This window comes from Eublepharis macularius, chromosome 3 (genome assembly GCF_028583425.1).
Source record: "Eublepharis macularius isolate TG4126 chromosome 3, MPM_Emac_v1.0, whole genome shotgun sequence".
In the NCBI taxonomy this organism is placed as follows: domain Eukaryota; kingdom Metazoa; phylum Chordata; class Lepidosauria; order Squamata; family Eublepharidae; genus Eublepharis; species Eublepharis macularius.
Genome location: NC_072792.1, coordinates 141,546,180 through 141,561,476, shown reverse-complemented (window position 1 = coordinate 141,561,476; position 15,297 = coordinate 141,546,180). Strand labels below are relative to the sequence as shown.

The following is a 15,297-nucleotide window of genomic DNA, read 5'->3' as shown; positions in this document are numbered from 1 at the left end:
CCTTATCAAATTTATCTATCTTGATTCAGTAGGGTGATACGAATGGGAAGCTTTGATAATACTTAGCAAAACAAAAATGTATATTCTTATGAGCTGAAAGAACTTCATACCTGAATTCAGTTACATGGATGTTCTTGTATCCAGGAAGTCCTTCATATGAATTTTGAATCTATTTAAAAAAATAGAGATGAAGATGATAGATCCTTTCCCTTTTCAGGTGGTCTCTGTAATAAATCTTCAGAATTTGTTCATTTGTTATACAGGTTTTGGATGCCTTCCAGCATGGGATAGTTCACTTTGTGGCTTAGACATGTTGCTCTCAGTCTAACTTACAGGGTGTAAGGCTAAAAGGTCCCTCTGATGTCGTTATAGGAAGAGCAGAATATAAATATAATAAGGAGCACCAATGACATTACAATTATCCCATGCGCATTTCATTTTTTAATTTTAAAAAATGTCTTAAATTTATTTTACTAGTTTAAAGACTGAGTCACCACAATACATTCATTACTCCAGTACATGAGCAGCAAATTTTGAAAAGTGACCAAGTGGCAAGGGTGACTTTCCCTTCTGTCCCACCTTTCATTAATCTTTTTGCTAGGTGTACTTCCCTCTCTAGGGCTGTTCTCATTTGTTTAGTTAGTTCAGAAAACTGTCGATAGACGGTTCCTTATCTATTAAATGGCAAAGTGATATCCAACTGGCAGTGCTGGATTAGGCCCTAGCATGAGTTTAAGACTGGGTTGTCTCCTGTAATCTGTTTACAAAAGGCACTGGTGATCATCAGTCTTCCTGGCTTTCCTGTCTCCCCAGGAGCCATTTCCAATCCCAGACAAGTTTATTCTCAGGTTAACAGGCAGGGTTGCCAACCTCGAGGTGGGGCCTAGAGGTCTTCCAGAATTACAACTGCAGATTACATAGATCAGCTCCTTGGGAGAAAATGGCTGCTTTGGAGTGTGGACTGTATGACATTATACCCTGCTGAGGCCCTTCCTCTTCCCAAATTCCGCTGTTCCCAGGCTCTACTCCCAAATGTTCAGGCATTTCCCAACCTAGTGTTGGTGACCATAGTCCATGTGGAATAATAGTCACACATGTTGGAAGGCTGTAGTGGGGAGGAGAAAGAGGGTAAAATCCTCCTTCTACCTCTTGCACAAGTGGAGCTCCATTGATAGAAGAAATAGTACGTGATATTGCTCTTTTCCCTCCCTAATGCAGCCTCCCAACCCTCATAGTAATTAGTCTATGCAGACCCCACAACCTCAGGAATACACATTCCTGGGACTGGAAATGGTTGCTGGGGAGAGCCAGGAACACAAATGATCCTTGTGTAGTCCTCACACACAATTCTTGAGCTGGATCCAACCCACTAAGAATAAAACCTATGATATTTTATTGTCAGCAAAGGTTCTTATTGAAAAATTTTCAATTTCCAGATAATATATTTAGACCAGTGATACCCACTCAGTGGTTCAGGAGCCACATGTGGTTCTTCGATATAAGCACCATTCCCCGCTGTAACATTTGCCCCATGTTGCAGCAAAGTGAGTCAGGCCATTGCCCAGTAGGACTTGTGGCTGGGATGTGGTTCACTCCTTAAAACTGCCGGATAGACTTGAGGAAGGGTGAGCTGCAGGCCCCATGCTGGGGATGGAAGTAAAGGGTCCAGAAAATCATGTGGATGCAGCAAAAGTTACAGTCACATATTTAACAGCTATTACTTAAATTATTCTATATGTTTGGTGGGGTGACACACAGGGCATAAAATAATCATGTAGTTCTTTGGGTTTATAGCAGTTGTGAATGTGACTCTCAGCAAGCCACTAAGTGAATACCATTGGTTTAGACTACACTGAGAGAAAAAATGAACAAATTCATGTAGCGCTGTTTAAACTTTTTAAATGCATTCTTTGTTTAAAAGAATGTATGTTATATGAAACTTGGAAGGAAAATTTGCTGAGGTGGCATCATGTTTTAGTAGTAAAGGAGCTGTATCTTTTACAGCTCCTGACAATCCTACGTACTCCCCCCCCCCTAAAAAAGGCTTTGTACAGGTAAGGTGCATAGACCTGCAACCTTAGAACTCTAAGGGGATTCCAATATGCTTTGAGAAGGAACTACACACCCAGTTTTATGTCTGTAAATTATTTGCCAGTGTTAATTTCCATAGCAGCCCCTCAGTAGATTGCTATGCATGCTAGATACACAACTAAACAGCAGATGACCCAAACTTAAACAAGGTTATTGTATCCTTTGCTCATCCGTATCTGTTCACTGCAAATATTTTGCTCAGTTCTGTAAGGCCTTCATTAAGTAGGCCTGCTAGGCCTCTTGCTTTGACAGGCCTCCTGCTGACAGCCTTGTTTGCCTGCTGCTGCTCTAAGAGGTAGTGGCATTTTTTTTAAAAAAACAGCAACATCAGCTATTTTGCAATGTCGTTTCTGGGTAAAAACCATAGAGTTTTACCATAGAGCTTCCAATGATTCCTAGAGCTACCCTACATCAGTTCTGAATTCTATCCTGAAGTGGCAGTGTGGCATGCCAACATTGTTATGAATAGCTTGACCCCGCCCCCCACTTCCCTGTCCCCAACCCACCTGGCAATTCTAATGAAAGGATACATTAGGGCAGGATTTTAGAATTTATAGCACAGTGTTTAAGTGGTTTAGCAGCAAATTCAGCACTCTGCTGGTTTGAACCCCACTTCTACCATGACCTCAGTAGGTGGCCTTTGGGAAACCACTCCTCTCAGCCCCAGCTCTGCAGCTGTATTGTGGGGATAATAAAAGCACTACCTTATTCACCACTTTGAGTGGGGAACTAATTTGTCTAGAAGAGCGGTATATAAGCACAGTTATTATTATTCTATACACAGGGCAGAAATATTAAATCAAAATAGTAAGATGATGCAGCAGTTGGGTCTCCTAATAGCATTTTTATTTGTTTTATATCTATAGAACATAAAATACTATATTTTTTTTTACCACATGGTCCTTACCAAAACAGTTTTTAAAATATGATTGGTTCTAGAGAAGTGTAAAAATCCATTGCATCAAGCCATGGGCTAGGAAGGAGCAGAATGTCACTGTGGAGTCTGAAACATTTGTTAATCTAAGCCTTATTATTCAAACAACATGGTTCACTCAGAAGGAGAAAAGCAATGCATATTTCTGTTCACCACGGAGCAAGAAAGCAACCTGGTGGTTCATTTTGATATTTGCCACTTCATAACAACAACCTTCACTTTAAGCTTACTCTGCCCAGAATCAAAACCGTTCAAAAAATTCTAACTGCAAAGGGTGTCTGTCCAAGCACAGACAGAACTAGGCAAAGGATAAAAGTGACCTCACCGTGCCAAGTGGCCCTTGTCCGATCAGACATTTCTTCCACTTATAGTATGGGACTGTTACTTGGACATTTATGCTGGAAAATTAAGACGTCTGGCCTAATTTGGCCACATATAAGAATTACAGTGGATCTCCTTGGCTGCAGGATAAAATATATCTATTCCCCATATGGGTCAATCTGGCAGGAGACAATCCAGTATAATGTATTCAATGGTGTTTGCCAAGGCAGGATCCAGGTGAGTTGGAGAAATTATTATGATTGTTACTAATAATTTATGTTTTAGATCTCACAAGTAATTAAGGCAAAGGTGGTTAAAGAGCACCCTTAGTCAGGGATACATATAGAGAGCGCATCTCACCATTGCCAACTGGCTAGGTAAGCTTAGGCTAAATTTTAGCTGGAAAGTGGCATTCACAGTGATAGAATCTTATATAGTTTATTCATTCAGCCAGGTCTGGGGAGCTGATGTTGAGATTTTATGAAATGGACCAGATCCCCCCCCCCCAATTGTCCATCTCTTAAGCAGTTCACAAAGTCAACAGATATAAATTAATGAGAATAGGCAAAAATGGCGAGGAGACAAGGAAGGTTTATATGTACCACAACAACAAAAGGCCACTACAAATACTCCTGTATCTTTGGGCATAGATTCTGTCAGAGGGAAATGAGGGAGATTTGCAGACCTAGTATTTCCCAAGGGCCTGCTTTCTTCCAATGGCAGGAGTCAAAGCATAAGTGCTGAGAATCTGCTAATGGATCCCCAGATATATATTTAACTTCAAAAAGCAACCATTTGTGGAATGATAATGGATTGTGGATGTGCACTATAGAAGTGGGGATTTAACTTTCCTGCCATTCCTTTTCCCTTCCTATACACTCCCCGCCCCCCCGCCCCAGTCTTCTTTAAACTTTATGGGGGGGAAAAATAAAAGCAAGATAAGCCCCCTCCTGGGCTTAAAGCTACCTAGATGGGCTATTCCAATTTGAGGGAATAAAATGGAAGGGAAGAGTTAAATTCCCTCTTCCCCAGTGCCACCACACACACACGCACAAACATCTGGGGAGCTAATTACAAATTCCTAGCTCTGTGTATGGTTTGTTTCCAAGAAAGGATTGCAGAGTGAAATAAATACCTTACCTCATCTAACTTCCTTCACAGGATGAAGGTGTAAATGAGTGACAAAATTCTGGGAGGTGTGTAGGGGAGTTAGCCTCTTACTGGGATGGCATGTAGTCAAGTACAAACATTTGTTATTCCAAAAACTGAAGCATCTGCCAAGGAATCTGGGTAAACCATATAGAGTCTATTTTACTTTTTAAATTTTTTAAAAGTAAAAGAAGTGGTGAATATAATGTGTTATCCCACAGTTTTTTGCTGGCATTTGGTACGACAGAGTAGTTAGATCACCTGCATGCTGTTTGTATCAGCAGAGTTCAGCACAAGGGCTTGTAGGGATAAGGGTGCTTAATAGAGGATCTTGACACGGGAATGAAAAATCTAAAAGCACCCCTTTAGACCCATAGACTACAGTACAATGAATCTGCGGCTGTTTTCTTCCTGTGTATCCCCAATAATTTTAGTTAAAGAAGACACATGAAGCATCACAGTCATGTTCACAGGGGTTTTTTTGCCATCACTCCACTTCATTAGCTGCAGCTTTCTGTGGGGTGGGGTGACAATGATGTCATATTATGCCTTCTTTAATTAAATGTTACCAATGAGATGCTGCTATGGATGGGTGCTACATAGCCCTCATAAGGAATAGTTTGGTAGAAAACAGTGACAAAGTACAGAAACAACAACACTGGTGGACATTAAGGCACATAGCCATTAGCCTCAGAAAATTCCATTAAAGAAGATAAAAATCTACTCTCTCATCATTAACATTTCAGGTGCATAGGAAAAATGGACAGGTAAGGCAATTACTTCAGAAATAAATTGCTGTGAGAGCTGCTGGAACTCTTGGGTGAAGGGGTCACTGAGTTCTATGCTGTACGTCTCTTCAGGAAGAAGAATGCTGAAATCAACCACCTGTTCATGGGCTGGTTTCACCAGTTTCTCATCATCTTTCTTTATTTCATTATTGAACTGAAGGAACAAAAGAAAATGTTGAGTGAATGAAGGTTTTAAAAAATCCTTCCCCTCATTAGTACAATTTCTGCACTCACTTATTCATATCTCCTCCAACAGCATTCCAATATCTGCGCAAGCAGGCCTTGAATTTGAAAAGCAGATTGTATTCAAATAAGTTTGATATTTATTCTAAATCCATTTCCATAGCTCCACAGCTAAGGGCATACAGTAATTATGTAAGAGAATTGAGTGTGTCTCCTGTGATATATCTTGTCTGATAAATGCAGTCAAACAGGCTTTAAACTTCTTGGAAACATGAGAGAAATATTGGGGAACAGAGATAATTGCTGAGTAGTTGGGGAGGCATACTGGGAACGGAAATACTGAGTAGGTGAGAAGGGAGGGCTGAATCAAAGTAGGTGGGTATGTAGGGAAAGGATAATAATAATGGTCAAAGGAAGGGCTGGAATGTGACCTCAGTTCAACCATGATATTTCATAGGTCTAACTAGTTTGTAATAAAGACAATACTCTTTTAGCCAACATATTTAGTTTATATCAATGTATCTCAAAAAGTGCTATATTTACATTGGTATTCATTTTAACCCCACCCCTCCCCGGTTGTTGCATTGAAAGATCTGAAAGATCAAACTTTGAATCTGCACAAGGACAACTGAAGTTATGAGATTCTTGAAAATGTCAGAATAATTTGGCAGAAGTAAAACAATGAAGTATGTGAGATATCACATAAATCTCAAAGCATTTTAAAGGTTTTGCTGTTTTTCTTGTGTATTTTTCTTTTCAGCAATAATTTACAGATGCATTTTCAAAAAAAGTGGAAAGCTTGGCAATAAACACTTAACTGAAATACTCTGTACACAGGAGCATTTGTTCTCATCTTGGCTACTGAAAACAGGAAGTATTTTGTAATTCTCAAATACCATTTAATCCATAGGTACCCAAACTGAAAAACACTCACACATACATACATACATACATACATACATACATACATACATACATACATACATACATACATACATACATGTATATATATACATATACATATATGTATATACATATACATATATATATATATATATGAATGATAGGGACCTTCAAATGGGTCTGACTTCCATTTTCAGTCTGTAACATATTGCAGCCTAAACATTGGCTAATCTTATTATTGCTGTCCGGTAAGAAGGATTTCGCCACATTGGAGGTGGCAGGATTAGATCACTTTCAACTACCTTCAAAACTTATGAGTTCATGAAACACTACCAATTCACAAACAAAAACAGATGAATCTAAACAGGCGCCAAGATTTCCCAAAGTACCAGCTCTGATGGATTTAGAAGCAAACAAACAAGCAAAATGCATCGTTTTGTAATATCGGACAAACCACAGTTGATGTTTGAAGATTATACTAGTTTTAGGTAGCTTTCTGAAGCTCTCTTAAATATCTCAGAAACTGGGGGAAGGCATTATTACCACTACTATAACATGTCTAAAAAGGAACAAATCACTAAATCTTGTGCAGACAACTGAAACAGTGTACAACTAATGTGGCAGGAAGCAGCCTCTATCCCCATTCCCTGAGCATTGATTATACATTGTGTGCAAAGCCTATACGCTTACACAAATGGGATCTATGCACAAGAGAGATCAAAGCATGGAGGTCAGGAACAAAGCCTGTTGCCATGATCCTGCATCTATACATTGAATGTAGTCACTTGCACAGAGCGAATGAAACATAAATTCCGAGGCTCCTCCCTCGCTAATCCCCCAGTCCAGTTATCTGCTGTCCTGCCAGCTGTCAAATCCAGGTATTCTTGGGCCTCGGATAGACAGGGAAAGGAGTTGCATCACCTTGTTCCATCTTCTATTCAGGAAGTGATAGCACACATCAGCTACCTCTCCCTGTGCTTCCTCTTTGGTTCTTACAGGAACCTATTTTTAAAGGGTTCTCCTTTCCCACCTCCTTGGGTTTCCTTCAAATCCCCACCCATGAGTGGCCCTTCTCCCAGCCTATCTGGTAGGAGGGCTGGATAGACTCTGCTTTTGGCCCTTCCAACCCCATCTCAGCCAAGGTAGGGCGTTTGCTCTGCCCTATGTCAGGCTTGCCCCTGCTGCACTGCAGCTTCTCTGGGGGCTCCCTCAGCAGCCTACCACTTGCATTTACCTCTCCCGGGCTGCTGATGGCCTCCCATAGGCCTGGCTGAGGTTAAGCCACTTGCTGCAGAAAGAAGGTAGGTAAACTGTGTGGCCAGGGGTTGTCACCCGGGGCTCAGAGTAATCACCACTTTAATGGGGAAAGTAGTCGGGGGCTCTGTGGAAGTACCTGTACCTGAGTTGGTAATGGAGGTGATGGTGTGGGTTCTGGGAAAGGTGCCTGCTCCTGTAGTACTTGGAGGGGGGGTTAAGGGGAGGAAAGGGGATGGCATCACTGGACATAAATCTAATTCCCCACCCCCAAAATGCAAAGAAAGTGTTCATATGCTTACTTCGGTGTAGTCAGTCTTGTCAGTAGTCATTTCTGAAGGAGTCTCAACTGAAACCTCATCAGGAGGTGGAACTTTGGCAGCTGCATCTTAGGAAGAAGACAAGTAGCATTTTGAATTGATTTGCACATACCTTAACTAATTCAATCATGCCTTAATGGCAGCATATTATTAAATTATCTATTTCCCATCACCAAGTAACCAAAATTGACATGACTAAATATGCTGTTTCAAATTGTTATAACAAAACACCTTCTTCCACTGTTAATAAACATGATTTTAATATGGCAGTCCTTTCTTATTCCGTAAAATGGTACACTAGGCTTTTGTGATATATTTATTTGTTTAATGGAATACATTGAGTGATACAGTAAGAAGCTAAAGCTCAGTAAGAAGCTAAAGCTCAAGGAAAGTTCTCTCCCCTCAATATCATGGCATCGAGCCAGTCTCTATTGCCCCAGTAAGCAAAAGATTGGAGGGAAGACCAGAAGATGTCATGCAAAAGAGAGCCCTCAAATCGTCATGACTAGACATGGGCACAAACGGGGGGGGGGGGGATGAACATGGTGTTCATTGTTTGTTGCCATCCACGAACAACAAACATTGACAAACATGATCCTGTTCACGAACATGTTCGTTGTTCGTTATTTGTGGGGGCCAGCAGGCTCTCCTCCAGCCATCAAAATCCCTACTGCACCACTCCCAGAAACCTGACCTGAGCAGGCAGCAGGAAATGTACCAATAATAAATAATAACTTGGCCCCAGAGCCTGGCAGCAGCCCTGGAATTTGAAGGGGTAGATCCCTACCACACAACTCCCAGAAACCCTACCTGATCAGGCAGCAGGAAATGTACCAATAATAAATAATAGTTTGGCCCCAGAGCCTGGCAGCAGCCCTGGAACCTGAAGGGGTAGATCCCTATCCCACCACACATGAAGAAAATTCAAGCTCCAATACACTCACCCTGTCTCTCTAACAGCAGCTGTCTCTCCCTGAAAGCCATAGTTGGGAGCCCCCCTCCCCGCTGGTCTTTTCCTCTTGTAACAAATTTGGAGCTCCAGTCCACACATGGAAGGAAGACCTACCTATCAAGCTAAATTGGGCTTAGATTGGGGTTTCCAGGGCAACAGCAGTTCAGACAGAGTTCAGACAATCCCTGCCTACATTGTTAAGGGAATTGATTGCAGGTGCCAGACTGTCTGGCTTGACGAACAGCAACAAACGAGGCTTGTAACAACCACCTGTTCATTTAGAATGTGGCCTCACGAACAGCTTGTTTGCGAACAGCAGATTGGGCTGTTTGTGGGTTTTTTTAGTTTGTATTGCTGTTTGTGCCCATCTCTAGTCATGACCCATTCACATGAATATCCCTGAAGACTGCCTCCTCAGCAGTTTTCTGAATAGGGAACATACCTCTCAAAGTCGTAGCAACACCAAGTGGAGAAGGCGTTGACAATCCAAAACTGAAAAATAAAAAGATCGACTGTAAAACTAAAGCTAAAGTCTTTCTTTCAAAAAAAAAAAAAAAAAGCTTGATCTTACCAAGTGAAAATTGGGGGCCATTTACCACAGAGAATATTTGCTGAATAGAGTCTTTAGAATATAACTTGCATGAACAGCAAACTCCAGATTTTGGAGGACTTCAGTGAACCTCTTTAAAATATGAGAGGTACAAGCCTCTCCATATCACTAAGGACAAGCTGGCAAGAACATGTGGCTGCTGCTACTTTTCCTTCGTGGCCTCACATCTGCTACCATGCCATGGTGAGGGCCAAGGCGGGCAAATAAGTGATGGTTTCATTTTATGTATCTGATGAAATTGGCTCCAGCCTATGACATCTTTTGCTTCAATAAATCATTTTTGGTTTTGCTTCAACAGATTAATACTAACCTCGATGGAATATGATTTGTTTTGCTCTACAAAACTGGAGACCTTAGGAGGTGGTAAATGGAGGAAGTAATACACCTCACCTAATACAATGAATGAAGTTCTTTTTTCTTTCTCAGTTCATGAAAGAGCAAACGTCTTGTCAGCAAGACATTCGCTCTGTACAGACTGCACTTGCATGGAGGGAGGGCAGGGACAAGCACGCTAGCCCTGTCCCATGGCTCCATGCAATCACTGCGTCATCTGCATGAGAATGAATGGAGGAAGTGTCTGTGCATGTGCTCCCTCCCAGTGATCAGCAATGTTTGGAAAGCAGAATCACAAATGACATGCACAGACAGGGAGTGCATGCACAGACAATTCCTCTGCACTTTGCACTGTGTAGTGATCATGTGGAGGTGGGGGCTGTGGGGTGGGGCCAATGCATTTGTGCCTGCTCCCTTTCCCCACACAGTCAGTGAATGCACAGACTGGTCATTTGTACAGGTCTGTAATATATTACATATTATTAATCTTGACAGCAATATTTATAGTAACTCTGTATCACTGAAACGAAGAATGATACAAAATTTGAAAAACTAATTTTTTTCTTGTATTTCTGCTGAAATATGAATCAGAATCTTTACACTTTTGTTACATGGACTGATTTGTTCTTAATATATTACTAGTTTTATTCTTAATGTTTTCTTTGTTTTATAACACCTAGTAAAGCTATATAGCAGAAATGAAGTTCCTGAAGTACTGAGTAATTTGAAATACTGATTAATTAAAGATCAGCCTGCCTTCCCGTTGAGAGTTGTTTACTTGAGTCCCAAAAATTCTACAGGAGCAATTTTTATGAATAAACTGCACATTACATGACAAAAACTTTAGCAGGGCAGGGCTCATACGTGCCCAAGATTCTTGCCAAGTTTAGACGTGGCTCTGAACATAGGGTTACCAACCTCTAGGACTAGATTGGTCCACCCAGTGAACTTCTCTGCATGCTGGGAGTATGAACGTAAACCTCTTGGGTCCTAATCCAAAACTTTAACCACTAACCACTATACCACATTGACTCAAGTAGTTTGTTTTAAATGCTTGCTAGTGCAAAAACTAGACAGGAAAAGAGATGGGGATCATGATAGAAATGGTAGTAAGTCTCTGGGAGTGTTAAAGGAGGGTTTTTTTAAAAAAGACTTTAATATATAAATTACAACAGCAAGGAAAATGTACAGCTATCTTCCATTTTAGTCTGTGTTGAATTGGAATCTTTGAATTTTACTTCAAATGGCCCAGAGATTAAATGCTTTGAATGTTTGCTTACAAAATATTCATCAGTCTCCCCAAATGTGCCAGATTATACCATTTTATTTCTCTTTAATTAGTCTAGAAAAGCAATCTTCCTCTGGTTCAATATCACAATCAAGAGACAAGAACATTCTATTTCATTTATAAGAATATATTGAAAGAATGGGAAAAGGCACTTTTTATCATTTCTTAACCACCCCTACTTATTTATTTTAAAATATCTATCTTACCCTTCCAATAACACAAGCTGGTTTACAGTAAACTAGTACAAATTACAGTAAAAGCTTTGTTATTCAGCACTCATGGGGAATGGGGATTGTCAATTAATGAAATATGCCAAATACTAAAGATTCTATCAGTGGAATTTGGAATACCCAAACCACAGCTCATTTGGAATGCTATAGGAAAAGCCTCATTGCTTGGTAAGACTCTTCCCTCCCCCTTCTCCTTGCCCATGATAGAAAGTCATTCTACTCAGCAGGCAGACAAGCAGGTCAGCTGCCTGGAGCCATCTAGCAGAACTGGCTGCCATCGGATCAAGGCATGCTGAGGGGAAAGGAAGCACCAGAGGATGAGATCAGTTGGCAGTACCAACTGTCAGAAGCCCAGCAATGGCCAGAGGCATCAAGTGATCCAACTGGAGAGGTAGGACTGGGGCATCTGTGTGCCCAAAGATGCTCTGCAATGTTCCCTGCCCCACATACATGTTATGATGACAAACACAATTGTCAAGGTAGCCATGGATGACCAAAAAGACAAATAAATGGGTTCTAGATCAAATCAAGTCTGAATTTTCCCTAGAAGCTAAAATGACAAAACTGAGGCTATCGTACTTTGGTCACATCATGAGAAGACAAGATTCCCTGAGAAAGACAATAATGCTAGTATAAGTGGAAGGCAGTAGGAAAAGAAGAAGACCCCAAATGAGATGGCTTGTCTCAAGAAAAGAAGCCATGTCCTCCAGTTTGCAAGATCCGAGTAAGTCTGTTAATGATAGGATGTTTGGGGGGGTCTTTCATTCATGGGGTCGCCATAGATCAGAGAAGACTTGACAGCACGTAACACTCACACATGGTACCAGTATGACACAGGTTTCAGACATTTAACCAGGTCTGGCTCTACTAAGGCAGACATCTCAGGCATCAGTTATTGGAACAGGCCACCTGTCCTGCCTCTATCTCCACCTGTTCTGGTATCCACTGCTTCACTTCTACTCTACCACTACCTCTTTCCCTTCTCTTCCACAGGCACAGCTCTCCTCCTTAAACATAGCAATCCACACATGCCCAATAAGGTTTCCCAAAGTCTTGTGATATTCCTTCCTCTTGAGAGAGTTCTGGTTTGATCTTTTAAACTGGCACTCTGACAATGAAATACTTAGCTTTTAAAAATATCATATCAGCAGAATAACACAAACCTGAACTATCACATTTCACACTGTTCCAAATAGGTCAAAGCTTCTTGCCACACTGAATCAGTATTATCCATTTCTACATTTCTAACACACCTTCTAACATACTTCTGACAATGAAGTATTTACAATTGTGAAGACAATACTCATTGACTTCTAGCATCCAATACTCCCCAATCTCACATGCATTTTTTAAAAACTTCCCAACAATGCTCTGGATCTGTCTGCCAGCATTGTAGAGCACTGGATTGGATGCAAATGCTACACTTGTGATTGGCTCTTTCCCCTCATATGGGATTTTTATTCTTTTTAGTGCAACAATTACAGGAAAACATACACAGTCCAGCACCAGATTTTTAAAAATTTTAAAATGGAGAAAGGTGCTGACACTCACTAGTAAACAATCCAGTAGCACCCTTAAGACTAACCAACTTTATTGTAGCATAAGCGTTCGAGAAGCACAGCTCTCTTCATGAGATGCATGATGAAGAGAGCTGTGGCTCTCGAAAGCTTATGATACAATAAAGTTGGTTAGTCTTAAAGATGCTACTGGATTCTTTACTATTTTACTACTACAGACTAACACGGCTAACTCCTCTGGCACTCACTAGAGCACTTTCATTTTAGCTAGGCTACCACCTTTGCTGAAGCTTCTGCAGCACAAGCTTGCAAATCCATAGAATCAAATGTTAAACATTTCTTCCAGTGTCCATAAATATATATCTAGTAGAGAAAGACAGGACCCCCTGTGGATAGCCAATTGCATGCAAAGTGGTGAGTTGTTCTTCAGGGCTCTGCAAACCCAAAGAAACCCAGATTTGCAGGAAAAGTTTACATTAAAAACATATTTTGGGGAGTAAAGAACCTGCACAAATCAAAAACGTGTAACAACCAAATTGTTGGATCTTGAGCAGCAATTTGGATAGCTATACAAACTGAAAACAGTGCATAAAAACTGGTAGTGGTCAGGAGGGGGAAGAGGGGATGTGGCAGAAGCTGTGAGGGCACTAGGAAGAAGAGGTGGCTCCCCCTTCTTTTCAAGAATTGGTTTACTTTTGCTGAACTGAGAATCCCAGTTTTTGTTTTTAAGTACGCTTCTAATTCTCACTGTAACTGAGACACATTTAGCATACGATGGCAGTTTCAGATGGTTTCCACCATTCTGACTAGTTTGCCAATTTTACTCGCTAAATTTTTATTTAAAAAATGTTTTGGATGTCCTTTCACATTGAATTTTTGTTTGTTTTATATAACGAGACAAAGCAAGATAAAAGCCCAACAACATCAACACTCATTTAAAGCCTCAATTTTTGTACAATTTCCAAGTAACCAAGTCATCAAGAAAATGTCAGCTGGCTTAGAACAAGCTTTCATCCTAGAGTTATGTAACAAGCAGGAAAATCAAATGAGCTATTCCTGGAACTTCTTGTTGTTGGAACAGGTGTTGGGACAGGATTAGTCACAGCTGCAATAGTACAGCTTTGTGTAATACTTTCTATAGAAGTACAACTATTTTTAATGATAGCCCTCATTTCCCCTAAATTCTTTTAACGTTTTTTTAATCTATTATGTGTCATCACACATACCACCTCACATTTAATCTATTATGTGTCATTACACATAACACATTGTGTTATGAGTCATCAAGTCACTTTTGACTTATGGTGACCCTATGAATGAAAGACCTCCAAAATGTCACATCATTAACTGCCCTCTCACATCTTGCAAACTGAAGTAGTTTTGAGTCAAGCTATCTCATTTTGGGTCTTCTTCTTTTCCTACTGCCTTCTACTTTTCCTAGCATTATTGTCTTTTCCAGAGAGTCTTGTCTTCTCACGATGTGACCAGAGTACGGCAGCCTCAGTCTTGTCATTTAAGCTTCTAAGGAAAATTTAGGCTTAATTTGCATAGTACCTGAACTTCAATACTGGGATCAGTCATTGCTAGAAGGTAGTATTTCCTTTCCTGTAAATTTATACAGTAACACACCAAAACCAGTGCCATACTAAGCAGAGTTACACCTTCCTAATTCAATTGGCTTTGGTTGGTGTAACTTTGCTTGCTGGTGTAGAGTACCATCAAGTCATAGCTTACAGTTACTCCTGATGGGGTTTTCATGGCAAGAGACTAACAGAGGTGGTTTGCCATTGCCTGCCTCTGCAACCTTGGTCTTCAATGGAGGTCTTCAATGGAGACTGACTCTGCTTAGCTTTTAAGTTCTGACGAGATCAGGCTCACCTGGGCTATCCAGGTCAGGGTGTAACTTTGCTTAGGATGCCACTATATGTTATTTTAAAATTTGCCTGTATAGAATAAAACTACCCCTACTGATAGTCAATTTACTAGAGACTTACAGACTGTCCTAAGCATAGTTTCACCCTTCTAATTCCAGCTCTGTTTAGGATTGCACTGTCAATTGATTAATCTTCAAATTTTAAAATTAAACATCAATTTAAATTGACTGAAGCTTGTACCTGTAGTGGAGCTATGCTGTCACAGATAACACTAAACCATGGTTATACCATGGTTATACCACTAAATCATGCTCACGTGCACTTTCCTGACTCATGCCTTCCTGTACTTCCTGGTTGTTGGCACACTACAGCTTGCTGTTCGCTTCAAGCCAGAAAACTATCGTTCTCTTTCAAACCAGATGGGCGGAACAAGGTTTGTACTTTCAGTATGCTAGGGACCTGGACATTATAATTTGCTAGATTGGATGAAACAATACATTATGATTTCCAGAAATGTGCATGATTATGAGGGGAAAATATAGAGCGTGCT

The 15,297-nt window shown here is 40.6% G+C and overlaps 1 protein-coding gene across 1 annotated transcript in view; it reads right to left on the bottom strand.

The window, feature by feature from the left end:
- The window catches only part of IMPG2 (interphotoreceptor matrix proteoglycan 2), a 117,526-nt gene that overhangs the window by 39,553 nt on the left and 62,676 nt on the right, over positions 1-15,297 (bottom strand). Inside the window, exons 6-9 of the mRNA XM_054973940.1 lie at positions 9,338-9,387; positions 7,926-8,011; positions 5,276-5,437; positions 111-169 (exon numbers count right to left, since the gene is read on the bottom strand). Coding sequence (XP_054829915.1) covers positions 111-169; positions 5,276-5,437; positions 7,926-8,011; positions 9,338-9,387 — 357 coding nt within the window. The remainder of the gene's footprint in view (positions 1-110; positions 170-5,275; positions 5,438-7,925; positions 8,012-9,337; positions 9,388-15,297) is intronic.